Source organism: Seriola dumerili, unplaced genomic scaffold (genome assembly GCF_002260705.1).
Source record: "Seriola dumerili isolate Sdu_G_001 unplaced genomic scaffold, Sdu_1.0 BDQW01004927.1, whole genome shotgun sequence".
Classification (NCBI taxonomy): domain Eukaryota; kingdom Metazoa; phylum Chordata; class Actinopteri; order Carangiformes; family Carangidae; genus Seriola; species Seriola dumerili.
The window spans coordinates 501,455-515,958 of NW_019179182.1; the positions used below are offsets into that span (position 1 = coordinate 501,455).

Here is a 14,504-nt window from a genome sequence, read left to right on the forward strand (position 1 = left end):
TGCCCCCCACCCCCCCCCCCCCCCCCCCCCCCCCAGCTGTGTTACCTGCAGCAGATAGAGGAGGACAGACGAGATGACTGATAGTGACCTTTGTCTGTGTTCTTCATTCAGCTTCACTCAGCAAAACTGTAAATGCACACTTCAATATTTGTTTATTTATCGCAAGTCACATCGTCATTGCAGTATTGAACAGTGTTATCAAACACTGCAAATTTTCCTCATCGTGCAGACCTATTGTGAACTCCACCCAACAGTGAGGAACAATCCACAAATTAATATATTTCCAATGAATAATGATACATTTCTTAGCTGCCAATAGGGCAAAACCCTAGTGTATATATTTTATGTGAATTTCAACTGTGTCATCTTCTAACACCTAATAACAAGATCAAGAATTTAAAAATATATCATAATATATTCAAAATATGGATAGACAATCCCAAGACTTTGCTGCAACACCATTCATCNTTGCACATTTGCACTTGGTGAATAACCACACTGTACAGTTTACATTATTGAAAATCAACTGGAAAAAGACGTGATGATGTGTATGTGTGTATGTCATATTCTCCTTCTCCTCCTCTAAGTGTCCTTGAATGCAACACAGACCACTTGTTTGATTTTGATATAATACAATGTGTACTCTGTGATGGACTGGTATTTCAAGTTGTGATTCCTTTTAATGTAAATTTTAGTACGTCAAACAGACATGTTAAGCTTGTGGTAGACAGGCTCAAACTCAGCTCAGTGGAGAATCAGCAGACCCTACAGGCCTGTGTGTGTGTGTGTGTGTGTGTGAGTGTGCGTGCGTGTGTGTGTGTGTGTGTGTGAGATAAAGTCTGTGGTCAGACATGTGATTGCTGATGCCAAAGTCTGGATTTATTTTTTTTAAATGGGTCAGAGAAACAGAAATACTCAGGAATACTAGGAATACTTAGTGTTTAATGAGTGTAAAAGTAACTTTCATTCAAAAAGCCCAAAGGAAGACCCCAGGACCCTAGATTCTGGTAAGGTTAATTTACATATCCCAGAAAGAACTACTGTAAGTAATTTGGTACTAATTTCTGTACAATTCAGTAAATATAGATGATAAAGTTTCCAATAGTCATTTGGTGTCCTTGTGGTTAAGACATCCCATATAACTGCAATGTTCCTTGTTCGATTTAGCCAGCAGTGGTCTTTATTTACTCTCTCTCTTTCTCCCTGCATCTCCTGCCTGTATCTCTACTGTTTCTATAAAATAACGACAAAATGACAACAAAAAAATGTACCAGGGTTTAAATGGAGGTCTGTCAGCTCTTTTAGTCAGTAAGATTTATTTAATTCTTTAAAGGAAATTCTTCTGGAAATCATCAATCTGTCTCAAAAGAATGACATTCTGGAGATACATCTGCTTGCTCTCTTTCCACCACAACTGTGTTATACCTGGAATGCTAAAGTCCTAAAGAAGAGACCAACCAGCAAAAAGCATCTCCATGTTAATATCTACTGTGCAGAACAATCTGATCAACACCTGTGATTATAATGAGCCATTCATAAATCCTTTATAAGGGTTGTCCTATTGTAAAGTGGCACCAAAAACTCAAATGATAACTATGACAACATACCTTAAAGGAGAGTTAAGTAGGGGAAAAAGATTGACGCATTACAAAAGCGCACTTAAGTTTGCCGATCCCCACAATGATATGAATTAGGAATGGTATGAAATATGAATACAATATGACCTCATAAAGGCAGAATTAACAACAGCATGAGATTATCTTCCAGTTTTAACAGAACTTTGTGTGTTTTAGGACTTCCCTCCAGGTGATATCAGGATGTTTGGTGTGTTCATGCCTGAACCGGGATGCTGGCGTCAAGCTGAGGACAGGTACCTCACATCTCCACGTAGACCATATGATCATGTGACCAAACAACTGACCACAGCTTTACCTCATGGGTATAATTGGAAATGACAAATGAGAGACTTTGTCAGTCTCCTGTTATCATTTTTTTCATGTTCGTCAACTTTATTAGTATGAATTTCAACTAAATGTGACTTAAGGACCTGCTGTTTGTTTGCTGATGAGAGTAACTGAAGGATCACGGGAATTCAGATCTGTTGCTGTACCAACTGTTTAGTTCCCTTCCATAATAGGTTGTGTGTGTGCGCACGCGCACGCTTCAGGCTTTTTGCTATTTTAAAATCAACTGTGGCCTTATGAGTCCATGTGCCCTGCTGCTGACATCAGAGAGGAAAGATAGGAAGTAAGGAATGAGAACAAGGACGGAAAGGGAAAGAAGAGAATGAACAGGAGATGAAACAGAAGAAAAACAGAGGAGATGGAGTTAAAGGAAGAGATGAAGGAAGGCAATGAATGGAGGAAAGTTACAGATGGGAAAAAAATGAAAAGAGGAAAGAAGGTGTTGGGAGAAAAGGAGAGGAAACAAGAAGAGGACAGGAGGAAGGAGAGGAGGAATAAGGGAGGAAATGAGAGGGAATGAAAAGAGGAGGGGGTGTTAGAATAGGGAGTAAAACAAGCAGAGGCAAAGATGAGATGGGATGGAGAAGGTGAAACAAAGGATCGGAAGGGAAGAAGGACTAAGGGGAGGGAAGAGAGAGAGAGTGAAAGGAGAGATCTGTAGGAAAAAGTGATGAAGGAGGTAGGTGAAAGGAATGAGACGGGTAGAGGAGTTGAAAAGATTAAGGACAGGAGGTGAAAACAATAGTATGTTCCTGCAGTACTGGAGATTGCAGATTCAGGACCACAGTTTCAGGACTATATTTCTTAGACCATAGTTCGCAAAAACTGCCAAAAAGGGTTATTCTGTCCAAATACTACTTTTTGTGTAAGTACTTTCTGTCTTGTGGTTGCATGTAGTTGCATGTTAGGATGTTTGTGTAATTTGCATAATTAACTTTCGCATTGGCATAATTAGGTAGTTATCAGATAAAATAAAGATGGAATCATATGCTATGGCCTGTGCAGTCACTAGATCTCGACCAGATATTTGAAAGGTTGGAGAGAGGCAAGACACAAGGACAACTCTGGGTATAGATTCAAGATTATTTATTGTATATATCATTTATACAATAATAAACAATAACAAGGTGAACGACCCCCGCAAGTGTAACACTGACAAGTGGAGGTAAAGGACGTGAAAGAACTTAAATGACGAGAGAGAGAGAGTGAGAGAGAGAAAGATAGAGAGCGAGGGAGCAAGAGATTTGAATTGCTCATTACTCAAAACATTAATACTAATTTAATACAAATTTCCCTGCTGCTATAATTTAGTAGTTAAATGTTGCTAATGTAAGATTGTTCCTGCAGTAGCCTACACAAGGCTGCAGTTTCAGGACCGTTGTGTATTATTCATAGTGATATATAATTTTATTGTTATAAATATGGTAAATAGCTAAAATAATAGTGATGAGTAATAAAGTAGTGACTTCACCAATCTTCATATATTTATTTATTTATTTATTTATTTATATTTAAGAGCTGTTATACTCACTCTACGATTGTTGTCCATCTTCTTACTGAAATGTGGTCGCAATGCGGACGCAAAAAACTAGGGTCCTCAAACTGCAGCCTCTGGTTCTGCAGGAACAACCTGCAGAGTTGAGAGAGAGGCGGAAATGAATTGAGGAGAATAGAAGAGAAGAGGAGAGGAATTCAGGAGAAAGAGGAGAGGAGGGACAAAAAGGGAAGAAGAGGAGGGGGGACAGGGAAGTGAGGGAACGGAATGAGGAGTAAAATGGGAGGTAGGATCATAGAGGGAAAGAGAGAGCATGAATGTAGATGAGAAGAAGTTTAAGCAGGGAACAAGGAAGGAAGAAAAGAAAAGATATAATGTGGGAAAGAGAGAGGAAGAGAAAGGAGGGGTTAAAAGAAGGATCATGGAGAGGAGGTAGTGGAGCACAAATACAGATGAGATAAGATGAAAAGGTGTGGAATGAAAAGAGGGAAGAGGTAAAAAGAGGAAGCGCAAGAAGGGGGGATGTTTGTCCTAAGAGTGTTGCTAGAGAAAAGGTGATGGGATTATTAGTTTTTTATGATTGCTTACACACTTATTTCAGAACTTGGCTCATTGTGTCAAAACTCCACACACAAGCCAAATAAGACAAAACACTTGGAGCTGAACATCTCCCTTCTGTGTCAAAATGAAATCAAAACCTGACAATCTTCTTTCAAAATGACATTTCTTTAACAAAACCACACACACATGCACCATCTGAATTATACTTTCAAAGCAGCAACTACAGACTGATGAACTTACACAATACTTTTGTCATACAGGCTTCACACAACACAAAAAATAGAAAATACTGGATAGAAAACAGCTCATTTTACCAGAACAGGTTTTTATAGAACAGTAGAATTTACAGGTTGTGCAGCTGCATCAAAGTCCAGGACTCTGTAACAGAACATGTTTACAATAACTGTGAAGATGATGTTAAGTCTGGTGTAAAAAACAGGATTACAATGTCAACATTATCATAAAGGGAGGGGGCTGGAGGTGGCTTGACAGATGGGCAGATGCCCCCCCCCCCCTACAGAAGCTCACCTGAGGTCTATCTGTAGCAATAAGGTTCAGATTGATTGGTGTTCAGTTTCTGTGTTTTTAGGTGTGTATGTTTGTGGTGCAAAAAGAAGTGTTTTCCGAATGACTAAGATTTAAATCTTGGACAAAGTGCTTAATGTAAGAAAAAGTGTGTAGTGTTTTTGCAAGTGTGTGTTATAGAAGTGAAAACAAAGTGTAAAGTAGAAAACGTGTTTGTACTTTAGGTTCTTTTGTTTAAGGCATGGTTTCAAAAGTTATGGTTTTGATGCTTTGGTCCAGCATTCACTTTTAGTGTATAAGCAATTGCATGAAACTGTAAAATGTCATGGGATCATCCCACAGATGTATTAAGAGAGGTGGATGCAGCTGTGAGGTTTTAGTATGGACCTCTACCCACAGAGCAGAACACAGAATGGTGGTAATGCAGCTTTGTTATAAGTTGTGTAGATTGCCAGCAAGAGAGAAATTATTTTGGATTATGCGCTGGGTGAGCAATTTTTATTCAAATGAATGGGGGCCATCCTGAATTCATATATAATTTCCACAAAATGGTTCATCCTCCATTTTGTGGAAGTTATATAATAAGACATATTGTCTGCAAATCTGACATCACAGAATTTCATAAATATCTGATCTGTAGATGTAGAAAAGTACTTCTGGTGACAGTACACCAGTGTTCGTCCCAATTTTAGGCCCAACACTGCTCTCCCCTCATCCCATCATTTTCCTGAAATATTTTTCTATGTGCTCTTATTTTGATTGCATATTGTTAGATGTTCTTCTTGTTTTGTTTTACCTTATGTACAATAACAGTAAATAAAGTGGAATGAACTCCTCTCAGACACTTCCATGACTTGAACTGAACAGTATAACTGTCTGGTTATCCGTCTGTTTAAATGTTCCTGCCTCTCTTAATTCTTTCTTCATCTGCCTTTCTTTCAGACCTGTAGATATCCAGGTGTCAGAGAGCCTTGTCTCTCCTCAACCATCCCAGAACAGTCTGAACACCGTCCAGCCTCAAGGTTAGTAAAGAATTTTAAATTGTTTTGAAAAACCTGTCGAACTTGTAGCCTTGTAGACCCATTGAATTATTCTTTGATTTTTGATTCATGGGTGTTTGATAACTGTTTACTCCTAGCACTGTGACTCCTCTTTGAATTATCTCTCTTACTCTTCTTTGTGTTCTGATCCTAGACCCAGGCTCCTCCTTCATTCCTGTCACTCGTCGAGAGCGGCAAAGGAACATCGATCGCCAGCGAGCCCACAGCACCTCCACCTTGGCAGCCTCCGTTGGCCTGCCCTGCCCCTTCTTCCCACCTGGGACTCAGGATGGTAGTGGCACTGATTGGCAAGCTAGCGAGAGATTGAGCCTGGCCAACCTTGGTGCCATCACCTTCCCAGGCATACTGCAAACCAGCACAGGTGATAGTGATGGCAGTAAGGGCGCTGTGAACACCACTAGCTTTGATGAAACCCTTGTGATGGACAGACAAACAAGGCACAGTTTGAGTGACGCCAGCATATTAGAAGACACTGAAAAGGAGATGTATAGAGGGAGAGCCTACAGTTTAGAGATGAGAGGAGGGCATTCTGCAGAAAACCCCAAACAAGTTTCAGCAGTGATGGCAACACCCCTGTCCCATTCCCAGCTTGCACCCCCACCAGACAGGAAGGAAAGGAACTTTGTGTCATCTCCTTCCCCAACATCCCTATCATCTATCCGCCACCTGTCCTCACTGCGAATCTCTGAGTCCTGTCTCTTCAGCTCCACTGACCAGCAGCAACCTTTAGAAACCTCCACAGTTCTATCACAGGAGGACTTTGATGAGGTCTTCCTCCAAAATCCTGCCTCTCTGTCACCTCCTCCACCAAGTATCATGGAGGACTTTCTTCCTCCTCTTCCTCCTCCTCCTCCCCTTGAGTTGGAGCAAGAAACTGGAAACCAGTCTGTGGAAAGGTTTGTTCAATATTTTTATATTTAAACCTGAATTAAATATTATATTATTATTTTCTACTGGATCTTTCTCTTCTTCCATTTCTCTGTTCTCTTCCCTGTATTCAGTCCTAGTTCTGAATTCTTAAACAACTCCAGCATTCCCACCAGAGAGTCATCCCTTCCCACCCCTCCAACATCCATTTCCTCCTCTGTTTTCCCTCCGCCTGTGCTCTCCACCATCAGCACATTTACCACAACTGAGGACAGCCTAGATTTTGAGTACCAGCCCCTGCCCAAGAGGGAAAAGACATCTGAGGAGCTGCAAGTGGAGGCGCTGGCTCGGCAGCTGGTGGGTACCTATAGTCAGCAGAATACCTTGAATAAATGTTGCTGTAGTGAGGTCCAACTCTACATTTGTCCAAATAGTTCCGACCTAACCTATGTTATTCTGACCTTGCTATTGTCTTTGTCATCATGTCTTTGTTCTTGTCACTAGTCTTCACTCTATCTTTGGCTTCAACCTATTTTTGACCTTTGTTCTGTCTTTACCTTGATCAGTGTAATTCTCACTCTACCTTTGCCATCATACCCAGCTCCAACACTGCATTTGGTATTGTACATAGTCCTGCCTCTATATTTGTTGTAGTATCTAGTTCTGACTGTCTTTGTTTCACTTAATTGTGACTTCACTTTTATCTTCATATCTAGTTCCTTTTTGTACCTAGATCAGACTCCAACTAGTTATAATTTTAATTTTGTTATCATACTTTTACCTTAATCTGTCATAGTCAGTTTACCAAGTTATGACTCTACATTCATCATACTTACTTTGTCTTTGTGCCAAGTTCTGGCTCTACCTTTGTCATACCCAGTTGTGACCCTACCTTTGTTGTTGTATGTACTTCTAATTATTCAATTTTCATTGTATCCAGGTGTTGCAGGACAGCTCTCTGGTGCCCCTCCTGGACACATGGGGGGCTAAATCCACTGTTGAGCTGATGGAGGAGATCTTTCCAAACAGTAAATTAGTTGATAAATCACAATGGCAGCACAGGGGCAGGTAATTCTGACATTGCATGTGTTTTGTCTTTGAATATTCTTAAACCATATCAGTGATATTTTTAACACTAAGACACTGAGTTTTATTATAAACAATTTTAATTTCTTTCCCTCCAAACCATTTAAACGGGAAATGGAAGAGCTTTTTCAATAAAATACACTCCTGGTTTAACCACGCTGGTTTGTTTGTAATGTACACGTAGATGTGCAGATGAATCATATATGCTGTAATCATTACAACTGCTCTGGCACTCTCCACCTTGTTAGTTAGAACAACAGGAAAATGCAGGAGACTGAATTTCCTTTGAAGTGCTTTATGTAAAACAAGGATAAAGACATCCATGTTGACTGTTTATTTCACCACAGGACTAAAATTGAAAAAGGTGGGATTTATGTAACTAAAGTATAAGATGAACATTTGGGGGAAATGATATCCTGTAAACCAACATTATCATTCTTCTTGTCTTGACTGACAGTCTCCTCTTATCTGCTGCTAACACAGAGAAGAAACAAACCTCTGCCATCTGTGCATGTTGTGGCATTTGAAGTCAACGACATCTTAAATGTGTTTTGGTTTGCTGGTGAACATCATGTTCAGGGAAGGAATTTTTCCTCAGAAAAGAACACAAACGATCGTCCACTAATGAAGTAAAGTCAAAATGTGTCTGTTGCACTGTCAGCCAAGAGTCGCAGGAATAGTTTTTTCTGATCATTGTGAAACTCTTGCAGCTACATGCTCGTAATGTTGTGTTCATGCACAATTCCTCCAAGTTCAGAAGTTGGTACAAATTATTCATTCAAATATATTTTTGCTTCAAATAATAAGACCGAATATGATAAGATGATAAGATGATAAAGCCAAGTTGGTACTGGTGGTGGACAGGTCTAGAACCATAAAGGTGGAAATATGATTTCCTGTTGACTAAGCGTTGAAGGTAGTCAGTGTGGGCATTATGAGTCAGGACAGGAGAGACCAGACAAACCTGATCAACACTTCCCAACATGTAAGAGTCACAGGTTTCATTGTCTACATAAGGCTGCAGTTTGTCCTTAATCTTGTTTCATTTGCATCCTCATGTTAGTTGAAGTGACAAATGAAGACAGAAAGACAGGAGGCTCCCTGCAGTATGACCAGCTGAACAACACTGACACTTTGTGGCCAGAGTTGGTATTTGAGGGACGTGCCTGTCAATTAAAATGTTCTGGCATCACTCCTGTCTCATCCTGGTGTGGGTTTCTAATGTGAACTTTATAAAACACAGACTCATTCCCATTAGTCTGTTTTTGTAAAATCAAAGAAATACTAGAATGACAGATCTGGAGGAAATGGTACACAAAAAGAATTTAAAATTTAAGTTTTTAAATAGTTGCCCCCCCCCCCCAGGATCCAAGATGGCATCTGCAATTCTGCTCCAAGGGCAGCAACGGATGGAGAGACAGAGACCAATTTGGATGAGGTTGAGAAAGACCTCAACACCAGAAAGGTAAAAAGAAAAGTATTCTTATTTAACTCTTCACTTGTATTATTATTATAATTATTATTGAATACAAAATCCATAGCAGCACACAAAAATGATGGAGAGGCACAGGCAAAAGAATGAGAAAGAGAGAAAAGGGCCTTTGGGAGTAGTCTCACATTCGGTCCATAAAATAATACTTTCAGAAAAGCAATGTGGACAATAACTACTCTGCCCTTCCATTCCATTACAGCGGTAACAAGTGAAACTCCTGAGTATTTCTGTGTTTCCTTCCCTGTCTACCAGGTGGAGCTGTGTGAGGCTCTGAGGAATAGTGTGGACGCTCTGCAGCAGGAGAAGGAGGTATTGTGTGAGGAGCAGAGGCATCACCAGGCGCTGGGGGCAGGCATCGAAACATTGGTACAGGAACGCCTCAAAACCAATGAGAGGGACAAGTACAGCATGTTCATCGGTACAACATCTGACTGCCACTGTTAAAAAAATTAATGTTTTATTGATATGTTTGATTAATACTCAACAACTGCAGCTTCCATGAAGCTTTGGTGTTATATTGTTGACCTGGTTGTGTCTGGTTGTTGACCTGGTTGTGTTTGCAGGAGATCTGGAGAAAATTGTAAACCTGCTGCTGTCTCTGTGCAGCCGGCTGTCGAGGATTGACAGATCTCTGCTCGCTCTGGAAAGAGAGGAGCTGACACAGGAGGACACAGCAGAGGAGAGGGTGAGACAGGACACCATTCACCACATATATGACTTAATCTGTGTATCTGTTTACCTGTCTGTTTATCTCCCCATCCATTTGCAGTGTTGTGCCACTTCACACTTAAAAAGAACGTTTAAAGTTCAGTTTCATAGATGAAAATAAACTAGTTCACATTCATAGTTAATTTTTTTTAATTTTTAACTAAGTTCACAGTTCCAAAAATGAACTACTTCCCGTTCCCTTGTTCTGTTTTTTTTTTTTTTTAAATAAAGGCTGCTATTCTTTTTAGAACCTCCTTCTACCCACCCATCACCAGCCCCAAATCATTGCCACTCCCAAACTAAATGAATTATTGTATACGACTGAAGAATCACAGACATTAGTTACTTTTAAAATCTGTATATAAATATAATCCGTCTGATTCTTCACTTTTTGTTCATATAACTGCTTCAAATGCTCAAACAAACTGGCGTCAGCAGTAGTAGATGCATCTGTACCGGCTGGACTGCTAAGACCAGCCAAGCTGGGCCGTGTCTATGGAGACGTTATACGGCCGTAAAACTGTCGTAAAACGTGAGCTAAAACTGTCATAAAACGTGTGTTCATCATTTGTAAACTGATTCGTTCAGTTCAGCCTACACTAAGTTCATTGTTGTGCGGCGTTCATGCACAACACTGTCCATCTTTACATCTGCCTGCACAGAACTGATACCAAAGACCTCCTCAAATCAAAGATAATGAGATGAGTCTGTTAATGTTTACTATATCTTTGTTGATCTGTCCCACTCTCGCACTGAAATGATAAATTAATCAGAGTCTTGATGGTTTGCTGTGAACTCACTGAAGTTTTGCTTTAGCCACTTTATGGGCTTTCTCCTCCTCCTCAGGACTCCCTCCATCACAAACGCCGTCTGCTCCTCCGTCAAACTGAAGATGCCTGGGAGCTGAAGGAGAACTTGGACAAGAGGCAGCAGGTGGTCCATGCCATCCTGTCTGGCTACCTCACTGAACCACAGCTCCAGGACTACCGCCAGTTCGTCAGCACCAAACCCTCCATTCTTATTCGCAGACGGCACTTGGAAGACCTTATACGGCAGGGGGAGGAGCAGCTGACACGGTTGGCAGAAAGCCTGCCAGCCAAGCTGGCAGAGGCTCATGGTTGGTCAAGATCCTATCCGTTCTCATTGCCAAATCCTGTGCCCTGCTCTTCTCCATTTCCACCACTGCTTCCACAATCTGTGATGCCAGGTCCTGTCCCCTCAGTCAGGTCCACCACTGTGACATCACTGTGATGTCATGGACATGCCACTGCTACAGGTCGCAGTGAAGGATGGGAAATGAAGAAAAGATGATTGGCTCCCTAAAAACGCTCTCTGAGCTTGAGTGATGCTCTAAGCTGAAGATGTATCACATGAAGGAAGAGCCTAAATTGGGTTCTGTCCACACTGAAAAAACTATGCAGGATTCATATATGAAGAAGAAAAGCCTCTAATGTGCCTCATTGTACTCACACCCGACTGTATATTACACCTTTATTCACCTCAACATCAACAATCAGCGCAGTGTGAACTCAAACCAGCTGCTGCAGATGTTTCTAATCATCCTCTGCTCTGAAAGGTGATTTTTTGTTTGTCAAGTTGGAAGTTCCCAAGAAGGTTAATTGTCAAAGCTTTAAAGGACAATTCTAGTGTTACAGGTACCTACCAGGAATTACCTGTAGATTTCCAACTCTTATGTTCAAAATACATGATATATTTGCTTTCAGTGTTTAAATATTCCTCGCAGTAAAGCCAAGAAAAATCAGCTTCAAATTATGTTCATTTTGCCAGATAAATTAGAAATACCCTACATTTTCATAAATATTACCAAGGGCCACCCACCAAGGTAGTACCACCTCTGAGAACTCCTCCACAGAAGATGGTTAAAAAGTAGGTTAGAAGGAAACCAGAGTTAATAGTAGAAATGCTTTGTAAAAAAGTCCTTGACACACTGGATTTGTCTTTGAACAACCCTAACGGTGCTTTCAGGAATTTAAAACATTCAGTTGTTCCTCTAAAAACTCGACGTGAGTAGGTCTGTCATCTCTCATAGACAAAATACTATCATCTGTAAAATATTGTCATCTTGTCAAACTTTTTAGAGATTTTCACCAGAACTGCTCAGCTTTCGCACATGTACAGTCAACTTACAAAAATTAATTAACACCAAAATTGGAGGGAGACTGCCACTAACAACTCTATGCACAGATCTAGAAGGGGAACCATTTTAAGAAAACTCTTATCACTGTCACATCATATTGTAACACTACTACTGCACTACTGTCTGTATGTCTGGAGCTTGTAGCAATTTTAGCCATTTACTGTTTGAAGCTGAATTTACACTGAATCATAAACATTGTTCTGTTATTCCTCTTCAAAAGTTTCCTGTGATTGAACATTGGATGTTCCAAAAAAGGAATTTTTCAATACCTAAATTGGAAATATTTTCAGAGTTTAATTTTGCATTTTAATGCTTGTTGGTCCAAAAACTGATTATTTTATGTTCCTGTTGATCAGTATTGCAGTTGTGGCTCTTGTAACATGCTGAACAATTACTTTCATTAATAACAGAAATAGAACATTTACCAAACCTAAAATATTTATTTTTATTATAATTTTTTATTTTTATTTTGATTACATGAAACACAGACAATAAGCCTGTACTCAAACTTGAGAAGATGGAACCAGCAAATATTATGATTGGTAAATAATGTAAACAACTAATCAATCATTAAAATTAGTGATAAATATACTGCTGATCACATAATTAAACGAATAAACCGACCAGGTGTTTCGTGTGTGGTTAAATGTCTCAGCTGCACATTGTAACACTGAGAGGAGTTCAACACTCCTTTTATAAAATTCTGCATATCATATCTGTTTCAGAAAATAATAGAACTTGAAATTCTTCATTTAATCTCTGCCTGAAGGTTTGATTGAGTCAAATTATTAGCACTTTGTCTGCTCTGCCAGTCACCGTTTCAGTTACTGATGTCAGTCTGTGTCAAGCCCAGAGATAAACCTGATGACATCACTTTAGCCCGTTTTCCAAAAAACTCGCTAAGACCCGCTAACATCGGGCTTTTGTCGGCAATGAAAAAGGGTTCAATCGTCATTCACACCCGGGTATGACTGCAGTAGACAGGTATTTATCGGCTCCGATTGGCATTGATGTAAACACAACAACCGGGTAAACCCGCTAATTTTCACCACTTTTCCTGCTGTAACGTCTTTTAGAGCACAGACTGTAGACAGACCTGTCACCTGTCGAGCACGATGCTGTTAAACCACAAACACCGCGGCTACACTGCAAGGTGATGAAAGAGTGAGCAAAATAAGTTTTCAAAACACACAATCACCGATAGAAGCGTCTCATGTAACAGATCTGTTTTAACAGTTTACACAGCGGCTAGCAGCTCACTGTTCTTCCCCTGCGTCTGAGTGTGCTCTGTAAATGCATGTGATGACATCACTCCTTGCAGTTGTGTGCGTAAGGTCCGAACAGAAAGACAAACTCGACTGGCAGTGGAAAAGGTGTCAATCGGCTTTTATTACCGGGTTTACATGCTTATACCTGCTAATTTAGGTGGGAATAGGGTATGTGACATCATCAGTGTTATTTTATCCTCTAAAGCTACAGAAGACGTTATACACCTGTTTTCACAGGCTCAGAAGCATTAACAATGACAGTGCCACTTCATTGTTATTTAAATTGTCCTACTCATGGATTATTAATTGCAGTATTTTTTGTGGTCATGAAAAGTTAACACTAACAAAAATCATTGTTTCCACCAGGGTGAAGTATTTATTCATGTCTAAATAATACATTTTGCAAATATGCGGTCAGATGAAGTGCAGTAGATAGGAAAAGAACAAAAGGTGCACCATTCAATTGTCAAAAACGCTAAAATATTACACAGCATTCAACAACAATCATTTTGTGACATCAAGTCTTATTTAGAATTTCTTGTCATTGCCTTTATTTGATAGCGCACTGTTGTCCTCTCTGGGCTCCCACAGTTTTCTAAAGAACACATTCTACTCACTCAAGTCTTTCAACTGCCAATGAAAGATCAGGTTTATACACAAGTCACATGTTTTATAAAACTTTTAACACTTTTGCCACGTAGCAGGTGCCATAAAGAATATATGTTCTGCGGGGTAAATATTTATTATGTTATTAACAGCTTCTCAAACAGATTAAGTATTGATCAGTAGAGGGTTTTTTTTTTTTTAACCTGTTTTCACTCTTTAAGAGCACCTTTTAAATATTCTCCAAACATAACAGCACACAAACAGCCTTATGTCTTCATTTAAACACAGATTTTTATTATTGATATTGTTTTATTCTTGTTATTTTCAGAGGCACAACAGAATATCTCAGACATGTCTTGGTTTATGTTGAATTAAATTCAATGTTTGCTTTGAAAGAAGGATGATTGTAAAACAGCTCCTGACCTTTGAAAAATAAATGTATTTTGTAAATGCTTTCAGACTTTGTATTCACTTCAAGATGTTACACAGGATAAAACAAGGCCAAAGCAAATTTTTCCTGATGCCTGTTGGACTCAGACATAATCAGGCTGATATTGTGTATTGTGATCCATTAAACTGCAGGATGTTGTGTAATGTGAAAGTAGTCACTTATAGTCATGAACCTATACACTGTAAAACATGACAAAGGAAAGTTGTGGTATGAACTAATCTTTTCTTGTTAACTTAATGTAAATATGTAAATTTTGTAAATT

The 14,504-nt window shown here is 39.6% G+C and overlaps 1 protein-coding gene across 1 annotated transcript in view; it reads left to right on the top strand.

The window, feature by feature from the left end:
• The window catches only part of LOC111239831 (protein Shroom3-like), a 60,078-nt gene extending 45,833 nt beyond the window's left edge, over positions 1–14,245 (top strand). The window contains exons 16-24 of the mRNA XM_022769747.1: positions 1,794–1,870; positions 5,488–5,567; positions 5,740–6,502; positions 6,608–6,830; positions 7,414–7,541; positions 8,925–9,024; positions 9,304–9,469; positions 9,615–9,736; positions 10,606–14,245. Of these exons, the coding sequence (XP_022625468.1) occupies positions 1,794–1,870; positions 5,488–5,567; positions 5,740–6,502; positions 6,608–6,830; positions 7,414–7,541; positions 8,925–9,024; positions 9,304–9,469; positions 9,615–9,736; positions 10,606–11,010 (2,064 nt within the window). The 3' untranslated portion in view covers positions 11,011–14,245. The remainder of the gene's footprint in view (positions 1–1,793; positions 1,871–5,487; positions 5,568–5,739; positions 6,503–6,607; positions 6,831–7,413; positions 7,542–8,924; positions 9,025–9,303; positions 9,470–9,614; positions 9,737–10,605) is intronic.
• The last annotated feature ends 259 nt before the right edge of the window (positions 14,246–14,504 follow it).